The sequence below is a fragment of the Neofelis nebulosa genome, chromosome 3 (assembly GCF_028018385.1).
Source record: "Neofelis nebulosa isolate mNeoNeb1 chromosome 3, mNeoNeb1.pri, whole genome shotgun sequence".
NCBI lineage: Eukaryota > Metazoa > Chordata > Mammalia > Carnivora > Felidae > Neofelis > Neofelis nebulosa.
In genome coordinates this window covers 165,857,937-165,881,711 of record NC_080784.1, presented here as the reverse complement: position 1 = coordinate 165,881,711, position 23,775 = coordinate 165,857,937, and the positions used below count along the sequence as shown (strand labels likewise).

Sequence of the window (23,775 nt, the reverse complement as noted above, 5' to 3'; positions counted from 1 at the left end):
GGGCGGAGGCGGCCGGCCGGGGGTGCGGCGGCGGAGCGAGCAGGTGGTGCGGGCCCGGGCAGGCTGGGCTGGGTGTGGTGGGCGGGGGCGGACGCGCGGCGGCCCCACCCTCTCCTGGGCCCGGCCCGGCCCGGCGCGCGGGCCTTGGGGCTGGAGGTGGCAGCAGGCTCGGCGAGGGAACGTGCGCGCGGACCCGGCCCCGGAGGACGCGGCGGCGGGCGCGGGGCGTGCGCGGCGGGGCAGGCGCTCGCTGCTCTCTCGGGAAGCGCCACTGCGCGTCGCGGCCATGTCCTGGCTGTGGCGAGAAATCCTCCTGGAGAGCCTCCTGGGTAAGCTGAGGCCGCCCCCGGGCGCGCGTTCGCGGGGGCCTGCCCCCCACCCGGCCCGGAGCCGCGGCGCTCGGCCGGTTGGCTGGGCTCGGGAGGGAGCGCGCCGCGCGCCCAGGATGCAGAAGTCCTCTGGGAACTTTTGCTACCGCCGTCAAAAAAGACAAGACCTAGACTGAGGTTCGGAAGCCGAGGATTCCGTGGGGGAGACGGTGCCTCCGAGCTCCACTCCACCCTGGGATGGCGCTCTATTCTCCACGTGTCGACCTAGACCCCGCGCGGCTGGGACCGCTCCCGAACCGGCCCCCTCCGCGACCTTTACGTTAGTAAGATTCAGTACTGGACCTTAACTTTCACAAGGAAAGGGGTGCCCGTGTCCCCCAGCGGCTTGAGGTGAGCACGCAGGGAGGCAGCTGCTGCCTGTGTTGGCCCCGCACGAGTGGCCTCGGTGGCGGCTGCTCGTTTGGGCATTGCGCGAAAAGCGTCGAACTGGGGTCCCGTGTGCGCACCTCGCAGCTTTGCAAAAACCCCAAGGACAATTATTGGGCAATTCTCTCGGAGTCGTGTGACTAAAGTCAGATTTCCCAAATGTTTGGGACAGTGTTAAAATCTCGCTGTTCATTATGAAACATTCTTTTCGCTTGGGAGGGGCACCTTCCTAAGAACTTGATTTTCTGGGAGCTGCTAATACTCGGGAGGGTACCCCCCACTTTTTTTCCCCCCTAGCTTCAAATGTATTAAGTACAGCGGTGTAAAGTGAATTACGTTCAGTAAGTACCCAGGGTGCTAGGTATTCTGTGTACTGGATCTCATTTAATCTTAGCAACTCGGTGAGGTGGCTGAAAGGACTACTTTGCTGGTTCAGAAAGGGAGCCTGAGAAGTACCTCGGGAGAAAGTTACTACACGTGACGGTTAGATGGCTACGTTTGGAGGCAGTCTGCGTGGGTTTAAGTTCACTCTGCCGTTTGCCACTTTTTCAACTTTAGACAATTACTTTCTGAATCTCAGAAGTTTTTCTGTTCGTTTGTTTTTACGCTTGTAAGAGGGGAGTAAAAAGTGTCCATTTCCTAGGACGTGAGCTGTAGGAGGAATAAGATCTCTGTAAATACTTAGCACAGATGCTGCCGCATAGTAAGTGCCCATTAGGTAATTATTGTTGTGGAAGATTATACAGTCGGTAGTTGGCAGAAGTGAACCTGACTCCAGATCCCGGAATTTCACTACGCCATACTGTCTTATAAGGCTAGGTTTAAAAAAGTCTACTTAAAAGTAAATGATTCTTGCCTGACTAACCTGCCTTTGGATGTAGTCTGGAGTGGGAGCAAAGGAGGGGCCACCTGCTGTTTGTTCCTTTTTTTTTTTTTTTTTTTTTTGGTAGTTATCTCTACACCCAGCCCAGAGATCAAGAGTGGCATAGTCCTCCTTTTGAGCCAGCTGGACACCCTTGTTAGTTCCCCTTTTTGATTTTCATGTTATTGCTCTTTATAGAATGGTTGACTTAGGTAAAGAAATTTTATCAATTTCAACCTAGATGGTCCAAATGAAGAGGTTTCAATAAAGGGATGACCTGTGTGGGTGTGAACAAGGTTAAAGGAATAAACAAGGGGTGTCAAGGGACTCACAACAGCAGGAAGCCATTTTCATCCTGGGACATTCTCTTCTTGTGGAGGAAGGGGAGGAATTAATTCTGTACAGGAACCCAGTTAGGGTCAGAATCGTGAAGGAGGGTGGTCAGCTGGAGCCCTTATAGTGGAGGGGCAGGGCTACTGTTTGAAACAAAGTCATATTTACAGTTTCTCCTTAATCATTTTTTTTTTTTTCCCTAGGGTATGTTTCTTGGTCTCTCTACCATGGCCTGGGACCGATGATTTATTACTTTCCCCTGCAAACTCTAGAACTCACTGGGCTTGAAGGTTTTGGCATAGTGTTTCTTTCTCCAATATTCCTAACGCTTACTCCTTTCTGGAAATTGGCTAACAAGAGGTGGATGCTAATCCTGTTGCGGATAATTACTATTGGTAAGATTTAAAAGTGCTTCTTGAAGGTGTTGTGTGTGTGTGTTTATTTTTTGTTCTTTTGTTGTTTTTTTTTTTCCAAGATCAAGTGAAAATATGTACACTGTTCTTTGTATGCTAAATGATTAAATGAAAAACAAAGATCACTCTTTCTCTTACTCCTATCTTAAAGAGTTTTACTAGAACTGGAAGACTAGACCAAGAGCCAATGGCTTTTACATTTCTAACTTTTCTGTCAGATCGGAAAAGCCTAAAAAAATCACTGAAATCAAGAGGGAGAACAGGTCAACTCTTGAAAATTTTGTGTACTTTTTTTCCAACTATGACAGAAAACTCAGAAACCATTAAAAATTGTTGAATCATACTGCATGAAAGTAGGAAAATTATACACAATGAACACTATAGTAAACAGAGTCAAACAAATTAGGAAAGATATTTGTAACTCTTTTGTCAAAGGGCTAATATCACTAACATGGAGTTTTTACAAACCAATAATAAAAAGGAACAACAATTCAATAGATAACAGAGCAAAGGATATGATCAGTTTACTGGGAAAAAGGTAATTTTTTAAATATGTATTTTAAAATTAAAATGTGTAGAATACAACTTACACACACACACATATTTGTATGTAGCTTCATATACTGGATTGCCAAAGAACAAAGTCGAGTAACACTGTATTGTAAGGATGGGAAAGCGGGCACTCAGACATTGCTGGTGGGAATGTAAATTGGCACAAGTTCTGCAGAGGATAATTTATCAGCATTTATCAAAATTACAAATACGTATATACCCTTTTGCTCAGCAATTCCATTTCTAGAAATATACCCTACAGATATACTTACATATGGCTTAAAATGGTAAAACTAGGGGCACCTGGGTGGCTCAGTCAGTTAAGCGTCCGACTTCAGCTCAGGTCATGATCTCGCAGTCCGTGAGTTCGAGCCCCGCGTCGGGCTCTGGGCTGACGGCTCGGAGCCCGGAGCCTGTTTCAGATTCTGTGTCTCCCTCTCTCTCTGACCCTCCCCCGTTCATGCTCTGTCTCTCCCTGTCTCAAAAATAAATAAACGTTAAAAAAAAATTTTTTTTAAATGGTAAAACTATAAGGTTGTTAATCATTACAGCAATATTTGTAATAGCAAGTTTGGAAATAACCTACATGTCCTATATATGGGATTGGTTAAATAAATTATGGTTTTGAAAATTGGAACACTGTAGAATACTGGGCAGCTATATAAAAGAACGAGAACATTATGTATGGAATGGAATGGTCTTTAAATATATTATTAAGTGAAAAAAAGTAATCACTAAACAGTGTGTGCAGAATACTAACATTTGTGTAAGAAAGTTTAGATGGAAATATATTTAGCTTTTAATGCATTAGATGGCCCTAGAAGGATTTAAAAAAAAAACAAAAAACAAAATCCTGATAGCATTTTAGTTACTTGAAAATGGTATCTAGACACAGACATAAAAGGGAAACTTTGCAATACATACCTTTGGTATCTTTTAGATTCTGAATTTGAGTATGTTATGTCGCCATTAGCAATTATCAATTAAAAATTTTGAATGTACACTTACTGTCCCAAGGAATTGAGATTATTAATATAAATAAATATTGAGAGACCTTGAAGAAGTACTGGGAGTAAAAGAGTAAGAGGGTGGGGTCATGGAAGAAAAGGTTTAGAAAACAAAAACACCAGACTGTGATCTGGTTGAATCTGTAGCTGAAAACTCCAGATGTCTTACTCTTCTGTTACAATGCAGTGCATTCGGTTTCTCTGGAGTTTTCCAAGTGGCACATATTTCTTCTCTCTGGATACAGTCATTTGACTTTTTTTCAGAAACAGTGACAGGAATTACTATGAAATTGCCTTCTGCTTTTCTGTGGGCCAGTCCCCGAAGAAGGCAGAATGAGGTTAGGGCAGTGAGTTCTGTGGATACCCGCAAGGGTGTAGGACTCGGCTTCTCAAGATCTTGGGCTCCGAAAGGATAGTGGTAAAGAGCACTGAAAAATGCACCCTTTATGCAGACGACGTCCAGAGAAATGGAAAGACCAATCAAATGTGAAAATGTCAGCTCCAGAAATAATAGAAATGAGGCGTTCTACCCTGAGTTGAGGGTATAGTGGCCAAGCTACACTGCCTTCGGCTTACAGTACCCTCCTAGGAATTACTGTGGCCTGAGTGTTGCAGGCTTCATTTTCTCGTCACACTCCTTGGTTGGCTTTATGGGAGTGGTCTCATCAGTGGTACTTCTTTGTTGCCTTTGCTCAATGCTGCCTGGGTCAAGCCTTATCTACAGAGCTATTGACTGAGAGTTACTGGGGTGGTTTTTTGATTGTTTAAATCCACTTCTGGCCCAGTAACTTCTGGTGGCTATAAGGGATGTTGATATTAATAAGTTTGGGGTGTGTATGGTATTTGGGATGCTTCCTGTTGTTCCCATTTCACCTCCTTCCTCTGTGCAGATCCATCACTTGAGTTGAGGTGGAGATCAATTTGAGAAAATGGAGTAGGTAGGAAAGTGATGTAGAGTTTGAGGATGAAGAGACTGTTTGGGCCAGATCCTCTTCTGGGTAGTCACTGAGCTCTGCTGATGCTAGACAGAGGCTGCTGTAAGCCGTGGCTTACCTTAAAACTCCCTTCAGATGCTGCTAAGGAAATGAAACAACTTTGTCTTTGAAGACAAAGTCCTAAGGAATCCTTATATAACGACAGAGAAGATCTGGGTGTTACATGCTATCACCTCATCTGGCACCTCAGACGTTTTGGGTTAATTACTATGTACTTAACTACAAACTAGTTCATATTCCTATTGGTTTAGGTTTTTTTCTTGCCTGATAAATTTTGACCCACTAGGATGGCTCTAATCAAAAAGATAGGTAGTGATGAGTGTTGGCAAGAATATGGAGAACTTGAACCCTCACACATGACTGGTAGGAATATAAAATGGTGCAGCTGCTTTTGAAATCAGTTTGGCAGTTCCTTGAAATGTTAAGCAGAGTTCTCATATGACCTATCTATTCCACTTCTCAGTATATACCTGAGAAAAATGAAAACCTATGTTCATATAAGACCTTGTTTGCACACAAATGTTTATAGCAGTATTATTCTTTTTTAAAAAAAAAATACAAATGTTTATTTATTTTTGAAAGAGAGAGAGAGAGAGAGAGAGTGTGTGTGTGAGCAGGGGAGGGGCAGAGAGAGGGAGACACAGAATCTGGATGCTTTTATTTTTTATTTTTAACGTTTATTTATTTTTAAGACAGAGACAGAGCATGAACGGGGGAGGGGCAGAGAGAGAGGGAGACACAGAATCGGAAGCAGGCTCCAGGCTCTGAGCCATCAGCCCAGAGCCTGACGCGGGGCTCAAACTCACGGACCGCGAGATCGTGACCTGAGCTGAAGTCGGACGCTTAACCGACTGAGCCACCCAGGCGCCCCGAGGGAGACACAGAATCTGAAGCAGGCGCCAGGCTCTGAGCTGTGAGCACAGAGCCCGATGCAGGGCTCGAACTCATGAACTGTGAGATCATGAACTATGCTGAAGTCACTTAACCGACTGAGCCACCCAGGTGCCTCCAGTGTATGATTTATATATTTATAAATGAATGATTAAGTTAATAATTGTCAATGTTTTTTCTGCATCCTGATTTTAAAAAAAATAGTGTTCATTTAGTTTTGAGAGAGAGAGAACACGCATGCATGCAAGCAGGGAAGGGGCAGAGAGAGAGGGAGACACAGAATCTAAAGCAGGCTCCAGGCTCTGAGCTGTCAGCACAGAGCCTGACGTGGGGCTTGAACTCACGAACTGTGAGACCACGACCTGAGCCGAAGTCGGACACTTAACCGACTGAGCCACCCAGGCACCCCTAGCAGCATTATCCTTAGTAGCCAAAGAATGGAAACAACCCAAATGCCCATCACTGATGAATGAATGAAATGCAGTATATCCATGCAGTGGATATGATTCAGCCATAAAAAGGAACGAAGTACTCATACATGCTATAATATGGATAAGCCTTGAAAATATTCTGATTAAGTGGAAGAAGCCAGTTACAGAAGGCTACCTATTATAGGAGTCCACTGATATGAGATGCCCAGAATGGGAAAAATGTATACGACAGGAAGTAGATTAGTGATTGCCAGGGGCTGGGGCAGTAGGGAGGAGGAAAAGGGAGTTTCTTTTTGGGGTGGTGAAAATATTCTGGAATTAGTGGTAATAGTTGCACAACTTTGTGAATATATTAGAAACCATTGAATTGTATAGTTGAATGTAGTGAACGTATTGTTAAGAATGACATCACAAAAAATTAAAAATTTTTTAATTTATACACACAGTCCATATTTATCTTCCTGGGTGTAGAGGTGGTATCAGACGCAACAGTTATCGAATGCAGACCATTGTGTTCCAATGCATGATTGCCGGAAATGTTTAGCTCTCTTTAATTTGTTTGTAGGCAGCATAGCCTCCTTCCAGGCTCCAAATGCCAGAGTTCGGCTAGTGGTCCTTGCCCTTGGAGTGTCTTCCTCGTTGATAGTACAAGCCGTGACATGGTGGACAGGAAGTGGCTTACAAAGGTATGGTATCTTATATCCATTGACAAAGGTTCGTATCTTAAACAAGTGTGATCATTTACCAAAGGGAAAGTTGGGACCAGGAATTTCAGTGATAGTATTTACTTTGCATACAGCTTCTGGAAGTCTCACTTTCTCCCCCTTTTCACAAAATCGGAATGCGAATACTTGCCATCAGTCTCCACGATGTTTTGAGAATTAGGAATTTGCAACAAGTTGCCTAGGTAATGGGCTTTATAAAGACTGAAGATTAAGGCATGTTCATTATGCAAATTACCAACAGGGCTACTTTATAGACTCATTCTATGAAACTATGAAATTCACTCTGACCATGGTACATTGAAAGCACATAAAAAGTTATTAAAAATACTTTTGTTCTTACAGGTACCTCAGAATCTGGGGATTCATCTTAGGACAGATTCTTCTTCTTGTTCTCCGCATATGGTACACTTCACTAAATCCAATCTGGAGTTATCAGATGTCCAACAGAGTGATACTGACATTAAGTACCATAGCCACACTTGATCGCATTTACACAGGTAAGCGTACGCCCAATTTATTTAGGGATCTGCTCTCTTGCATAGTTTACTTATCTGAATGGAACACATCTTGAAAAGATAAGAAGTCTTTCTGCACTATGCCTCTGTTTCAATTTTTTGCTCCCTCTGAAAGAGTAACCAGCACAGCCAGTGGATTATTATCTAAGCAGAAGGCACCTTTTCCTTGCCAGAACCGAGGATGAAAATAATAAGCCATTTCTGGCTTGTATCAGTGTGGAGTGGGAGAGTAAACCAGGCTTGAGACTCCCAGCTGGCTTTCAGTTTGTCTTTCTCCCCTCTCCCTCTGGATGGGGCTGAGGGATGAGACCCTTCGTCTCTCTTCCTCCACACTGACCCCAGTATATCTCTAACACTGTGAGAAGTTATTCATGAGCAAAGGCTCTGGGAACTATCTGGGTTTTTGGTTTTTTGTTTCTTTTTTTCTTTTCTGGGAGTCTGAGGATGTTTAAGCTCCAAGTCTGAGGGTTGAAAAAGAAAGGAAATCTTGCATATTTATACCAAATCACCTGTCTCTCTTTGGAGCTGACTTTCTCAGAGACATACACATCCCCAGCTTGCATATTTACTCCATATGCTAACTTGAGATCCTTCTGAAAAGAAGGGAGAAGTGTTACTAGAGTCTGGTTAACTTGCACCTGGCTTTTTGTGTGAGTCTCAGTGAGTCACTGTTCTTTTGTTAATACAAGGAGAAATCTCACAGATTAATGGAAGTTTAGAGGGTTTTGGCTCAGCATGAACAAAGTGCTTGTATAATCCGCCTCTCGCCCCAATTTTGGCATGAAACAGGGACAGTGAGAACAAGGGAACATCATTCAAGGATATTGGTCAAGTGACATTACTATTAGAACATTTAGAACTCAGTCTGGTGCCCTAATATATGCTTTATGTTTCATAAAACACTAACATTGGAAGGTGGAAACTCAGGCAGCAAATTTCACAGGTACAGGCTGATAAGGATCTGAACTTCAGGGTATCATTTACATTTCCTGACTTGAGTTTTCTTTTTTCTCGCCTCTGTTTTAATTTATGTGACCCAGTTGTTGGTCCCTTCCTGTTTTTGCCCCGTACCTCATTTACAAAACCCCAGACTCCTCATCAGTTTCCCCAGAATATCAGATCACACCAGGAAGTTTTGTAGTTTTAGTGAAGATTTGCTGGGTCCTGGGAGAGGGGTCCCCGACCAGAGTCCACAGCAGTGGTGCTCCGCAAATTCAGTTTAGGTCTCCCTCTTCCCCACCCAAAGACTGCTCAGTCTCCAGGCCCTGGCCTCCTTTGTCTTCACCACCCTCCCCATCATCCCTGTGGCTCACAGCTCTGCTTCTCTCCCTCTGACTCCTTTATTGGCAGAATGGCTTTCCTCCTCCTCATGAAACAGACCCCAAGACTTTCTTCTGTCCTGCAGAGAGCTTCCCAGTAGCACGAGCCATCTGCCCAGCAGGCTGTCTGTTCTTACAAAGACATTCTCCTGCCAGCATTTTCTCTGGTTGTTACGTTTTTGTGTGTGAAGTCATTGGTGCAGTGAAATGAGACCTCTTGGTGAAACAGCCCCGGGAAGTAGGGAATAGTTAGGGACACAGGTGGTGGAGTTGGTCTGCCTAAGCTCTCTTTACCAGCTGTATGATCTTGGACAAGTGACTTGTTCTCTCTGGGCCTCAGTTTTTGGATCTACTAAATGGGTCTAGTAACAGAGGTTACCTTGTAAAGTTGTTGCCAGGATTAAATGAGTTCCTATCAAAGGCGAGGAAGAGACCTGAAACTCAGGAACTGCTCAGTAAGTGTACGACTATTACTCTGGATGAACAGTGGGGTAGATGAGAGCCCTCTTTGGGGGTGGGGGGAAGGTGGGGACATAGCCTGGTATCCTGGGGAAGGTGGGGACATGGCCTGGTGTCCTGAATATGTTCCACTCAAGTAGGACTGCATCTGTTCCCCCCTGAACATACCGGTCACTTTTCCTGTATATATATATATACATATATATATATATATATATATATATATATATATATATATATATATATGTATATATATATGTATATAAATTTTTTTTAACGTTTATTTATTTTTGAGACAGAGAGAGACAGAGCATGAACAGGGGAGGGTCAGAGAGAGGGAGACACAGAATCTGAAACAGGCTCCAGGCTCTGAGCTGTCAGCACAGACCCCGACGTAGGGCTCGAACTCACGGACCGCGAGATCATGACCTGAGCCGAAGTCAGCCGCTTAACCGACTGAGCCACCCAGGTGCCCCTTCCTGTATATGTTTTTGCTCATACTGTTAACTTCACATGAAGTAAAGAACTCGCTGCATTTTCCCTTGTGAAATCCCAAAATGCTTGGTTCTCCCCAAAGCATTCCTGATCTAGCCTGCCTGAAATCATCTCTCACACCAACTAGCTCTCAGCACGTTCCGCTTTGTATTACAGTGCCACATCTCATCTTCCCTTCTAAAATAAGCTCCTTGAAGCCAGGTACCATTTCTTGCTTGCTACGAGTCTGTGAAATATAGAGGGTACATTTTCATGTAATTGATCATTTCCCATTTTTTATCCTAGATGGCGACTGCAGTAAGCCAGAGGGGAAAAATACTGGAGTGGCAGTCAAAGGCGTGGCCTCCAGACCTACCTGGTGCCTGGCAGGGGCTGCCTTTGGCAGTCTCGTGTTCCTCACCCACTGGATTTTTGGAGAGGTCTCGCTTGTTTCCAGATGGGCCGTGAGTGGGCACCCCCATCCAGGGCCAGATCCTAACCCATTTGGGTGAGTGTCGGTTTGGAAGCCATCAAGGAATTGGCTATTAAAGTTGAAGGAAGAAATACTTCTTTTGTTGAGCAGCTAGATCTGCGCCAGCCAGGTGTTTCATATTCCACTTTCCCTAGATAGCAACAACGTTGCATGACGTTACTGCGTACTGTGGAGGGTGTTTGCCCCGGTGCTGAAGGGTTGCAAGAAAGCAGAGGATGGAGGGCTGAAGGTTGTGCCCGGCCAAGTAAGGTTTTGGGAGCTCCTGCTTGGGTGCTCTGAGGAGTTTCCACATGGGGGAGCATTCTCAGGGGCAGAGAAGACATGCTGTTGCCATTTCCTTCAGATCCCTCCTTACAGTTACGGGCATTTGATGGGACGAGACCATGGTGACCTGATGAGAGAAAACAGGTTGGCAGCCTGGGCATCGATCTCTATTCTCTGCGAAGGAGGGACGCCCAGAGAGATCTCTGCATCCTGTGATATTTTGGGACTTGCTCCAACCATGGGGCACCCAGGGAGTCAGCAGTCTTGAGATTAAGTGTTGGAACCAGCATATGCCTGGTCCTCATTAACCCTGTCTCTACTCTTTGGGATACGTCTTTTCTCCTGTGTTCAGGCCCAGCCTTTCATGTACAAAGATTGGAGGAACCTTTAAAACATCTGCCTCAGATAACTGTTTGCTCTCACAGTGTGGAGGTTCCCACATTTGGCAAATGCCTGGTGGATCCTTCCCCAGCAGGCATGAAAGCATACCCCCAGGTGTCCAGGTCTGGACTCAGAAGTTCCCAGTCCCCAAACACGTCCGTCTTCCTCCATGCCTTGCTTCACCCTTCCTAGCTATCACTCCGTCATCCGAGCCAGAATCCAGGAGTCCTCCTACAACTGTGTCTTTCTCATTTTCTGTGTCTATTTGGCATTAAGTCTAGTCAATTCTACTACTTCTCTCAGATCTATCCCTTCCCCTGCGATCCCCACCCTATCTGCCTCAGTGGAGCCCTCACCATCTTTCATCTAGGCTTCCTCTCTTGCCTCTTCATGGTCTCTCTTCAGTGTGGCCTTCTCTGCACTGCCCCCACTAGCCCCGCCCCCAGTGAACTCTCCAGAAATGCACATCTAACTCCATCACTCCCTGGCTTAGAACCTTTAAGTGGTGTTTCCATACAAGGTCATGTGAGACAGGATCTGTTCCCCCACCCCTCTTACTTTTACAGACACTTCCTACCTTATCCCCGTGCTTCACCTGGGCTGAAATCACTTCCAGTTCCCTAGAAGTGCTGGACTGTTCCAGGCCTTTGTCTGCAAGTATGTGCTCTTCCCTCTGTCTGGCTGCCTTCTATGCCTTGGTGTCCTGGCAAGCTCTTCCTCACCCCTCTAAACCCAGCTCAAGCATCTGCTCTGTGAAGTCTTCTCTGATTATCCCAAGGGTTCCTTTATGCTACATACTACCTTAAATTCCACCCTTACCCTCTTCTGTCTTTTATTATTACTCTGTATTACAATTTTAAAAAACATTACAGTTAGGGGCGCTTGGGTGGCTCAGCCAGTTAGTTAAGTGTCTGACTTCGTCTCAGGTCATAATCTCACAGTATGTGGGCTCAAGCCCTACATTGGGCTCTGTGCTGACAGCTTGGAGCCTGGAGCCTGGAGCCTGCTTCAAATTCTGTATCTCTCTCTCTCTGTTCCTCCCCCGTTCATGCTCTGTCTCTCTCTCTCTCTCTCTCTCCTTCAAAAATAAAAACATTAATAAAAAAAATTAAAAAAAGACCATTACAGTTATTTTAGATCTTCCTGCTAGACAGTAAGCAACTTGAGGGCAGGGAATGGGAAAAAGAACTACTATTTATGATTTAACTCTGTCAGGCATGGAGCCAGGAAGTTTCCATATGTTAGCTCATTCACAGTTTGTATCTTTTGATCCTGGATGCCTTCGCATATTTGGGAGGAAGGGAAAGAAGGAAGAAAGGCACAAAGGAAGAGAAAGGAAGGGGTTTCTTCCCATGCATCAAAGCTTTGTTTCGAAAATTCCCTTTAAAAATAGGCATCGGTTATATGGAACAGCAAAAGGAGAATTGGGCCAGGACCCCGAGGCCAGGCTTGAGGGCTGGAGTCCTGCTCAGCCAACAGTAACTCATCATTCGACTGTGGATGAGTCACGTCGTGTCCCTGGCTTTGTTTTTCTCACCTGTAAAATGAGGGGCTTTTTTGGTAGACGTGTTGTAATTCTGTCTGTTGGAGGGAGGCATTGAAGATGGAGATGTAGCTCACGGGACCAGCATTTCCCTAACTGTGTTCTGTGGGACACTGGTGTCTTGAGATGTTGATAGATACCCTGAGAGAAAAAGGCAACGTCTCCTAAATCTGCACTTCATACTCCTCTCTTTGTGATTCACAATGCACATCTGCAGACGAGAGACCTCCTGGGAGTTTCTCAAACTTATTTGAAAATAGAATTCCCAGGTGCCTGGTTGGCTCAGCTGGTTAAACATCCGACTCTCGATTTTGGCTCAGGTCATGAGTTTACCATCATGAGATAAGGCCCCACGTAGGGCTCCTAAGCTCTGCTGAGCGTGGAGCCTGCTTGAGATTCTCTCTCCCTGTCTCTCTCCCTCTGCTCCCCCCCCCCCCAACTTGTGCACGCTCTCTTTCTCCCTCCAAAAAAAAAAAAAAAAGTAGAATTCCTCTTTTAGAACACCTGTGAGCATCTCATAAAATTAGTGTTTCTCAGAACCCTGCTGGAGAAATGTTGCATTAGGCTTTCATGAGTCATGACCATCATAGTAGAAATCGCTTTCTAAAATCCATAAGAGATTGCATCCCAGGTAGGTGTTGATGCGGTAAAGAGGTGAGGGATGGGAGAAGGGTGAAGGAGGGGCCCAGAGCATACCGATGGGACGTTGGGAAGCCAAAGGATCAGTGCTGATGGTAGACCCCGAGAGAATGAGGGAACTAGATAAACTGTGTCTTCCTCATGCTTCCAGTTTCCCATCAGCCCGCCCCAGTGCTCCCGGCCTTGGGACTCTTACCACTAGTGCTTTCCGCCTTCTGATATCCTGAATTATTTATTAATTGTGTTTACTGTCTGTTCCTCCCTCACTGGAATGGGAGCCCTCGGGAGGAAAGGGATGTTTGTTCATGGATGTATCCCAAGCCCCTAGAACACAGCCTGCACATAGTAGGTCCTCGTAAACATTTGTCGTTGAATTGGGGATACAAAAAAATCAACAGTGTCCTCCACGGCCTTTTTTCACATCTGGTCTTCTGTAGACCCAGGGTGATCCTTCACCTTGGAAGTGGGGGTGGGCAGGATAGTAGCCGAGAACCTCCCTCCAGGGCCTGATGACCTTTTTTGGTTTCTGAGTCCTAGCAGAGCTGCTGTGTATGACCTCCGACAGGTTATTTAAGTGCTCTTTCCCCCAGTGTCTGCCTCTGCAAAACGGGGATAATAAGAGCATTTACCTTAGAGACTTGGGAAGATTGAGAGCCTAATAAAATGCAAAAGTCTTAAAACAGTGCATGGGAGGTAGTAAGTGCTGTGTTTTTTAGCTTAGTTTATGTTGTAGCTATTTAATTGAGTGCCACGTGGTAGCTATTATTGCTTCTGGATATTCCCCTAAAGTGGAGTTAAATTTTTTGATTCCTCCTCCTGCAAGTTTTTGCCAAAGTAGCAAAAGAATGAAGCAGTTTGTGGTTGTTTTAAAACTCACACAACTGTCGATTATTTATACAGTTGACAGCAGTCCCAGAAAGGCCCAGACTGTTTTGAGGCAGAGGAAGGAAAAAGAGGCAAACTAAATAGAAACAATTCCCAGTGACTTTTTCTCTTTGTCTTCGGCAGAGTTGTCACATGTCACATGTTACATGGCCAATATGGGCTATAATAGTCTGAGAATACTCAATCGCCGTGTTTTACATCGACCGTGAAAGATCGAAGATATCATTTATTTCAAGTCTGAGTTGCTATTACTTCAGTGTTCTTTTTTCTTGATTTCTAATGTTTATTTATTTATTTAAAAAAATTTTAATGTTTATTTATTTTTGAGAGACAGAGAGAGACAGAGTGGGAGTGAGGGAGGAGCAGAGAGAGAGAGGGAGACACAGAATCTGAAGCAGACTCCAGGCCCTGAGCTGTCAGCACAGAGCCCGATGTGGGGCTCAAACTCACAAGCAGTGAGACCATGACCTGAGCCGAAGTTGGATGCGCCACCCAGGTGCCCCAATGTTTATTTATTTTTGAGAGAGAGAGGGAAAGAGAGAGAGCACGTGCCCACATGCGTGCACACCTGAGCTGGGGAGTGGCAGTAAAAGAGTGGGAGACACAGAATCCAAAGCAGGCTTCAGGCTCTGAGCTGTCAGCACAGAGTCCGGCTGGGGAATCGAACTCCGGAATGGTGAGGTCATGACCTGGGCTGAGGTTGGACACTTAACCGACTGAGCCACCCGGCTACCCCTCAATGTTCTGACTGGATATGATATTGGTTTTCAATGAGCTCTCATTATCTCACTGGGTTTTTTCACACTCATATTATCTCTTGGATGTACCCAGAGGTAGGAGATGTATTTTCTATTTGGGACAATAAAATATTAATGATGGTAGATGTCCTACAGCACATTATTTTCTTACAGAGGTGCAGTTCTGCTGAGCTTGGTGAGCGGATTGATGCTCTCAGCTTGTTCATGGTTTCCTGGTACCAGTTTACTCTGGTGGGTCACAGGTACGTGGGTTTACCTGTACTTGTCTGTGCCCGGCATTCCACTCAGTTGACAATTTACTTCCTCCTCCTTCATTACCTCTCTCCTCCTATAGCTGCCATACTGCCACCTCACGGTGCTCACATACTCTCCCCCATCTGCCAAACAAGGCATGTGTGTCAGTAGCAGTTTTTTTTAAGTTTATTTATTTATTTTGAGAGGGAGGGAGAGAGAGCGCGCGTGCCTGAGGGGGGAAGGACAGAGAGAAAGAATCCCAAGCAGGCTCCACGCTGTCAGCACAGAGCCCATCTTAGGGCTCAAACTCAAGAACTGTGAGATCATGACCTAAGCCGAAATCAAGAGTCAGAGGCTTAGCCGACCCAGCCACCCAGGTGCCCCTGTTTCTACTGCAGGTCTGAGGAGATGGAAATCAGACATTACCGCATTGCCAGACCTCTTGCCCTCTCCAAGATTCCCTGCTTCTCTGGTTTTCGGGAATGCCCTCCTGAGCTTCTCACCTCTCGACTTACCTTTGGGGTCCACGTTTGCTTATTCAAGGCTGAGACCCTCCACTCCCAGTCACACTGGTTAGGATTACAGGATATTGATGGAAGCCGTCATATGTTAGGAGCAACTACTTATTTTTATGATTGACTATTTTATTACTATGCCTGAATTACATCACTCCTCTCCCTTCCCCTTAAAAGGCAGAAAATGGCTAGAATTGGTTTTAGTGTTCAATAAAAAACTCCGCACTCTGTAACAGAGCAGTGTACTTGGTCTCTGGGAAGAGAGATGCCCTCTTACGTGTTCATTAACCAGGTGATTCAGAGTGTTGTACTGGATGCCCTGTGTGGGTTCGAGACTGTGGATTGGTAATAGAAGGTGTGGATCGACTAACGTAATGAAATTTCTTTACATCCTAAGTGCTATTACTCTTGCATGGAGACATACGTGTAATTCATTTTTTTAAAACTATATTTTAATGTTTATTTATTTTTGAGGGAGACAGAGACAGAGTGTGAGCAGGGAAGGGGCAGAGAGAGAGGGAGACAATAGAATCTGAAGCGGGCTCCAGGCTCTGAGTTATCAGCACAGAGCCTGACGCAAGGCTCGAACCCGCAAACTATGAGATCTTGACCTGAGCCAGAGTGGGACGCTTAACCGACTAAGCCACCCAGACTCCCTGACATATGTGTAATTTGAATAGATTGGCTCATTTGATGAAGTTAGCCAGGTCCTCGTCGTCCTGGAGTGGCATGAACAAACTGTTGTAGTCGTGTTGAGCCCTTTTTACTTGCACATGTGTTTTGTGGTAGGCATTCTCTATGGCGTCTGTGGAAGTTAGTATGAATAGAATTTAAGAGTAACCTTTCTTCTCATCAGAGAGATGCCTCATGAGATTCCTCAAGAAAAGGGCCAGATACTTTTGTAAATGCTGAGTTTGCAATGAGCATATATAGCTTCTTAATCTCTATGCAGTTGGGGAAAGGAACATGAAAGGAACATCGGAGGTTTGTTCAGCCCTGATGTCATGCCTATTTTCATGGAATATAAGGAAAATGCTTACTGGGTAGGTAATTGGCAGCTTAATTTTAAACATGGAAAACTGGGGGCCCCAGAAACATACATTGTCAGTTAAAAGACAAAAGCTGTGAACCTATAGTGTTATGCTTATACTTATTTCCCGAGATAAGTAGAGTCAAACCTAATGTAGTTTTGCTGTCTCTCTGAAGTGTTAAATAGTAGTTTAAAAGACCTCAGGGCCAAGCAGATTTCAAGCTTCTAATGGGCTTTAAATCTTGGTGGCAATTAAATTACTAAAATCAAATTTCTATTAAAAGAAAAAACAGATGTGCTAAACGTATTGATAGGACCCTGGTGTACTTTACAGTGTTCCTATAATTTTATTGTATGAAAAATTTGATCTATTGAAAACTAACATGTTAGTTATTATAAATAGTACTGGAATATTCAGTTACTATTAATTCTGCTTGGTGTCGTGGCACCTGGGTGGCCCAGTCGGTTAGGTGTCCGATTCTTGATTTCGGCTCAGGTCATGATCTCATGGTTCGTGGCCTTGGGCCCTGCATCAGGCTCTGAGCTGGAAGTGCAGAACCTGCTTGAGATTCTCTCTCTCTTCTTCTCTCTCTCTGCCCCTCCCCTGATTGCTCTCTCTCTCTCTCTCTCTCTCTCTCTCTAAAATAAATAAATAAACTTAAAAAAATAATTCTGCTTGGTGTCTTAGATGTTGTAAAGATTTGGAGAACGTTATTTGGAAGGACTCAGTCTCCAACACAAAACAGTTAAGGTATAGAGGTAAGTGAAGAAGGCAAAGTGACCAACAGTGTGGGTCATATGCCACCACTGGTATAGAGGTTCCTGGTGGCTCAGTTAAGCATCCGACTTCAGCTCAGCTCAGGTCATGATCTCGCGGTCCGTGAGTTTGAGCCCTGCGTCAGGCTCTGTGCTGACAGCTCAGAGCCTGGAGCCTGTTTCAGATTCTGTGTCTCCCTCTCTCTCTGACCCTCCCCCATTCATGCTCTGTCTCTCCCTGTCTCAAAAATAAATAAATGTTAAAAATATATATATATAGCCTATTTAAAAATATAAATTAAAAATAAAAACAGTAATAGTCAAGGGAATTTGAGAAGATGTTTTCTTTCCCTCCAGACAATTCTTTGTAATAGAAACAACAAAGTCATTCTAATGTCTTTCATTTGGAATATCAACTCAGGAATCATTGTTTTTAAAAAATAGCCTTTATAAGCTGGTAAACAGGAAAAAGTCACTCTCACTAATCATTAGAAAAGTGAAACTCAAAATGTGATACTGTTCTCATCATTAATTTGGTAAAGATTTTTAGAAAGGAATAATTCTGCAGGGCTCAAAAGGTGAGACTTCTGGCAAGTCTTTTTTTTTTTTTTTTTTTTACAGTTTATTTATTATTTACTTGGGGAGGGGGGAGGGAGGAGTAGGGGATGGGCAGAGAGAGAGAAGGAGAGAGAGAAACCCAAGCAGGTTCCGTGCTGTTAGCACAAAGCCTGATGCAGGGCTCAAATTCACGAACTGTGAGATCGTGACCTAAGTTGAAACCAGGAGTCAGATGCTCAACTAACTGAGCATCCAGGTGCCCCAGCAAGGTTTCTTAACCTTTCACAAAAGCAGTTGCCCATAATTAATGATTCTTTAAAATGCTTTTACCTCCTGACACATTACTTATACTTCAAAAAAAATTTTTTTTTAGTGTTTATTTATTTTTGAGAGAGAGACAGAGGATGAGCGGGTGGGGGAGGGACAGAAAGAGAGAGAGCGCAAGAGAGACAGAATTCGAAGCAGGGTCCAGGCTCTGAGCTGTCAGCACAGAGCCTGATGCAGGGCTCGAACTTGTGAACCGTGAGATCATGACCTGAGGTGAAGTCGGACACTTAACCGACTGAGCCACCCAGGCAGTACTTGTACTTTTAATACTCTTTTTAGAGGACTATTTTAAGGAAATGAGTGGAGATGTAGTAAGAGATTATTAACAAAAGAAAGATATTCCTCACAGCATTGGAAGCTTCATAAATGGCCAACAATAAGAAAATGGTTGCTTGTATTGTGGTGTGTTTATCTAGTGGATGGTATATATACATAAAAATGATTTAGAAAAAAACACTAATAATGTGAGAAGATTATTCTCGGTATAATGTTACATAAAAAGAAGAATATAATCTTCAATAAGTGGTATTGTTCCGTTAGTATAAAAATATTTTCATATGTACATAAAACAAGACTTAAGGGAAAATACATAGGAGTATTGGCTGTGATCAGCTCAGTCTTAGACAATTCTTTTTTTTTTTTTTTTAGGCAATTCTTAATTGCTTCTTTACAGTTCTGTATTTTTAAAATTTCTACAGTAACTAGTCATTACATTTATTTATTTCAAAATGAAAAAACTTTTTGTTATGAAAATAACCATTATGAGATCTAAGTATTATAAGGTCTCACTGTGAGGTTAAACTCTGTGGGTTGTAGAGGGCTCTGGAATCTGGTTCTCATGTTGGTCTTAGCGATGATCTTGAAGCAGGGGTGGGGAGGATAGGCGGTTACGTGGCATTGCCCTGTCGTTGTACAAGTAGAACTTCCTGATGGATGGGCACCACGGGGCGCCAAGAGGCTGGCTGGAACCACTTCCTGTTCCTTACTCCTTTTCTGCAGTTCTCACCCCAGCAGCGAGGAGCCTGTGGGAGACATCCTTGAAGGGTGGGTCACACTTCTAACAAAATTGACTGAATTGTCTCTAAAAAGTCATATTCTGTAGAAAGGTGTTACACAGATGGCTTGAAAGTGGGGTGCCATGAGACCCTGATGTGCTGTTTCAGAACTGATTTCCCAGGAATTGGGACGAACGTTATACTCTCAGGTTTAGCTCAGCAAACTAGCAAACATTTACTAAGTGCCTGCTGTGGACTGGGCAGATGGCATAGACTTCAACACCTACCAGGCTATTGGGTAACGAATGAACTGACTGCAGCATTGCTAAAGCAGCAAGCCCACTGATCCTCCCCCAGTCACATCTTTTGGGGATGTGAGCTTGGGAAAGCCACCTTACATATTGTAGGACAAGGGGCAGCGTTTAAGCGGATGGAAAGTCCTCAAGAAAATTCCTTAACAAAAATGTTCTAGAAGCCATGCTGACTTTATGTGTTTTCCAATGTCCTGGATCCGGCTGGTTAAATTAAATGGACACAGTTTTGGTATTACAGAAAATTTCACTTCTTTAGAAGTTTGTTTTGTTTTGTTTTGTTTCACTATTAGGGGCTTAACACAAATAAGCTAAAAATGCCATTTCATTCCCCCTGTCTTTCCGGAAGAAATAGCACTGAGATTTACTAGAGTCACACTCTGCTTCCACCTGTGCAAGTAACTAGCCGCACGACCTTGAGCAAATCACGTTAACCTCGCTGGACCTCAGTTTCTCATCAGTCTGGAAATTGGACCAGGATGCCCTCGAGGTCCCTTCTGGCTCTGAATAGCTAGCTATAAATTGGTCATCCTATGAGCCCATTATTCCTTTTTTTTTTTTTTTTTTAAGAAAATGGGAGAGACTCTTCTGCTTTTCCTGTCTGATTGTTTTCTTTCTCTGTCACAAACAGGAGCAGCTTCAGCTGCGGGCCTTCTTTACCTCCCCACGTGGGCAGCTGCCGTTTCTGGCTGTGTGCTTGCTGTCTTCACAGCATCCATGTGGCCTCAAGTGCTTGGACATCTTATTAGCTCAGGGTCGGGCCCTGGGAAAGCCATGACCATTGCCATGCTATTTTATCTCCTGGAGATACTTTTCTGTGCATGGTGCACGGCTTTTAAGTTTGTTCCAGGAGGTGTCTACGCTAGAGAAAGATCTGATTTGCTTTTGGGTGAGTATATTTGAAAGGTCTGGATTAAAGTAGCTGCTTGAAAATACCCGTCAGGCTGACTAGGATTTAGCACTTTACATGACCTAAGATATTGTGTCTTTTTTTAAATTATTATTAAAATAGACTCTCTTGATAAAAATAAAACAACTGGAGGAATGTCTAAATTACTACTTAAAAGATTTCTTAATTCATCAGTGAGTTTCAGTAATACTCATTACTGTAAAGGCCTTTTAGGTAAATTAGTTGTAAAAAAACAAACCCAAGTTTAATCCTTAGTAAAGTATAAAGAGGTACTATGTAACAGTTGTATTACATGCTAGGCTAGGAAAAGTATGATCATGATGCTCATGTTGCTACTTGAGTGCTGCTCATAAATATATAAAGAAATTGGGATTTTTCTGGTTCTCCCAAGTCTTAGTGGTGATTTTTATTTACCATATTTTTAACCAATAAAATATATTTTATATATATGAATCTTAGTCTAAATGATAAATTGCCAAATCATAGGATAAATATTTTCCATGCGCCCAATTAAAATTTCATAGACTTAGCTCAGTTGAGTATTTCAAAAATTGCCTTCTGGCAGTGATGAAATTACTGATGTATACAGGCATCCACAAATCAAATGTTGCCTGTCATTTTAGTTTAAGTAAAACATGTCAAATGCTTCCAGGATAAAAATTGTGAAAAATTCAGGAGACAAAACATGTCAGTTAGGGATTCGGTTCTTTTGTGTTCACAAATGCAGTTTTCGCTTTGTTTGTTCGTTCATTCAAAAAAAATCTTGGGTGCCTGTATGTTCCAGACACAGTGCCATTTGCTGGAGACTTAAGAGACATAGGGTCCTTGCCCATCTGGCACTTGTAGTAGGGGAAACACCATACATAAAATTAGACAAATCCTTACAGAATTATGGTTGGGGGTGAGGGCTGCACAGAGGTCTGGGCTTCTACCTGTCCATCCCCCTGTGCCCTTGGTATTTTTCCAGTAACTGTACGTTTTCGCATAAACTTTTCTACTCCCTGAGCTAGACATCAAGCAAGACAGGCTGATTTGGAAGATATATATTTTTAAATTACATGAAATATTTTAAAACAGCTGAGAATTTGCTATTTCGGGTAAACACCCATGCACTCATCCAGCTGGAGGCATAAATTGCTGCATTTCTTTTCCAAGAACTTTGGCTTTGCAAACTTTGTATTTCTTCTGGTTTCTTTCAGGTGTGTGTACTCTGTCCTGCTCTATCTCCTTGTCCAATGCCCTGCTTTTTCCTTACTCCAGCTTGCTTAGGGATCTGCCATGTGGAGAAAACGAACAACAGTAAGAGCCATTCTAAGCATATGTTTATTTCTTCAGAATGTTACGAAGTTGTGCTTTTTGAGTGCTTGCTACCCCGAAACTGCAGAAAGTGCTTTTTTTTACAGCTGCATACAACTAAACATTTTTTTAAGTAAGACTGCCATACTGATAAGGCCACAAAAACTAAGGAGAGTTGGTAATGCTCAGTGTAGCTTTTAATACAATTGAAAAGAATCTGTATTGAATCAGAAACTAGCAATAAACTTATTGTCAAGGTTACTCCAGCTATTTCCTGAAAATTGCATATAATGTTTTTTTGCTAGCCTTCTGCCTAAGCTTAACTTCTGCTTGACATTTTCTAACTTACATACCGTTCAATCATTCTGTTTCCATTCTCATTGTATACAACTTCAGAAGTATGTAAACTTTACATGTAAGTTACATCGTAATGCATCCGAATGGAGCTCGTCTTGATTGGCCTTATTGGCACGTGTGGTTGGTTCTAGCGTGCATCCACTGTGAGAACCCACATCCCAAGCCAGAATTATTGTCCCAGACACGGCTGTAGTAAGAGTCCACCTATCTTCCTTTCGAGTTCCTCAACCTGGTGCATTTGAGGTCTTTTCAACGGAGAAAACTCAGTCCCTAGGGCAATTCAAAAGGCGCCTTTCTCTTGGGCTCCACCCTCCTCTGCAAAATCGACAGCGATACCCATTACCAACCTAACAACGAAGAAACACTCAGGAAATTAAAAGACATTCCTCATCAAGAAAATGCTGGAGTCTTCTCATTTGAAGCAGGGTTCCTAGAACCTCCCGTCCCCCCAATTTCTTATGATCAATTCCAATTATCAAAAGCACTGCTGGAGTAATTGCTTAGGTACTGAGATAAATTAACGCAATCACTGAATTTTCCGGGTATGTCCACTGAAATGAAATCTAGGAACCTGAAATTTACCATTGGGAGGATTTTTGGATTAGAATGTAATACATTCTTGCTTTCTCTTTTAACAGGGACAGTGATGCTAATTATTGGACTAAATGTGCTATTTAGTCCTAAGAAAAGCCTTGACTTTCTTCAAACAAAAAACAGTCCTAAAGTGCTTTTCAGAAAGAGTGAAAAATATATGAAACTTTGTAAGTTTTGCTTTCTTTTTTTAAAATCACTTAATTGTAATAACATTTCAAACATGTATGAAATTAAAGAGTATAGTGCACCCCCATATGCCCCCTTCACCCAGTTTCAATAATCATTAATATTTTGCCAGTATCCTTAACAGCTGTCTTCCTTACTTGTTTTGGTGAAATACTTTGAAGCAAATCTCTGGTGGTAGCCTCTCATGTCAAGCACAAATACTCTGTTGTTAGTTTTGCTTCACTTCTCATGTAGATAAGATTATTTAACAGGTAGAATTTCCAAGATGCTTTGTTCTCATTAGAACTATTTTCTATTTCAAACTATTTATTTCATTTCTTGTTCTTTTTTGGGAGCTTAAATATGTTAACATTGGGAATATTGATGAACTGGAAACTCAGACATGAAGTTAGTTTACTATTCAATCTGACTGATTTCAAATGAACTAGATTAAATAGAAATGTTTAGTGAAAGGATTGCATTTGCAGGTAGTGTGTTAGGATACAATACACTACCTAACTATGTAGCATTATGTCGGATGTAAAGGCATATAAAAACGGGTCTCCACCCTCAGTGACTTGATACTTGTATAAAGAAGACAAAATGTTACAGTGTGAAGAGATAGAAAACAAGCTAAATAAAGTTTTAATGTATTTCTGAAAGAAATGCCACAAAGCAGCACCACCATTATGTAAACACCTTTATAATTTGAAAAGATTGTACTAAAATTTAGGGGATATTTTCAAAATTTGGAGTTTTGTTTTATTGCTCTTATGTTTTAGGTAGGTCTCTTAAACTAAGATCTGGCAGGTTTTGTTTGCTTATTTTTAATACTTTTTTTTAATGTTTATTTTTGTGTGTGAGAGAGAGAGAGAGCACAAACGGGGTAGGGCAGAGAGAGAGAGGGAGGGACAGAATCTGAATCAGGCTCCAGGCTCTGAATTGTCTGCACAGAGCTCGGTGCAGGGCTCAAACTCAGGAACTGTGAGATCATGACCTGAGCCGAAGTCAGATGCTTATTTAACCAGCTGAG

At 43.1% G+C, this 23,775-nt stretch overlaps 1 protein-coding gene across 2 annotated transcripts in view; it reads left to right on the top strand.

Moving 5' to 3' along the window:
* The first annotated feature begins 200 nt into the window (after window positions 1-200).
* The window catches only part of CWH43 (cell wall biogenesis 43 C-terminal homolog), a 57,463-nt gene continuing 33,888 nt past the window's right edge, over window positions 201-23,775 (top strand). The window contains exons 1-8 of one of the 2 annotated variants that reach the window (XM_058722628.1): window positions 201-329; window positions 2,154-2,345; window positions 6,805-6,925; window positions 7,307-7,461; window positions 10,038-10,239; window positions 14,848-14,936; window positions 20,052-20,309; window positions 22,622-22,744. In XM_058722628.1, the coding sequence (XP_058578611.1) occupies window positions 287-329; window positions 2,154-2,345; window positions 6,805-6,925; window positions 7,307-7,461; window positions 10,038-10,239; window positions 14,848-14,936; window positions 20,052-20,309; window positions 22,622-22,744 (1,183 nt within the window). In that variant the 5' untranslated portion in view covers window positions 201-286. Of the gene's footprint in view, window positions 330-431; window positions 720-2,153; window positions 2,346-6,804; window positions 6,926-7,306; window positions 7,462-10,037; window positions 10,240-14,847; window positions 14,937-20,051; window positions 20,310-22,621; window positions 22,745-23,775 lie in introns of those variants that run through there. The other variant, XM_058722629.1, reaches the window with a different exon arrangement.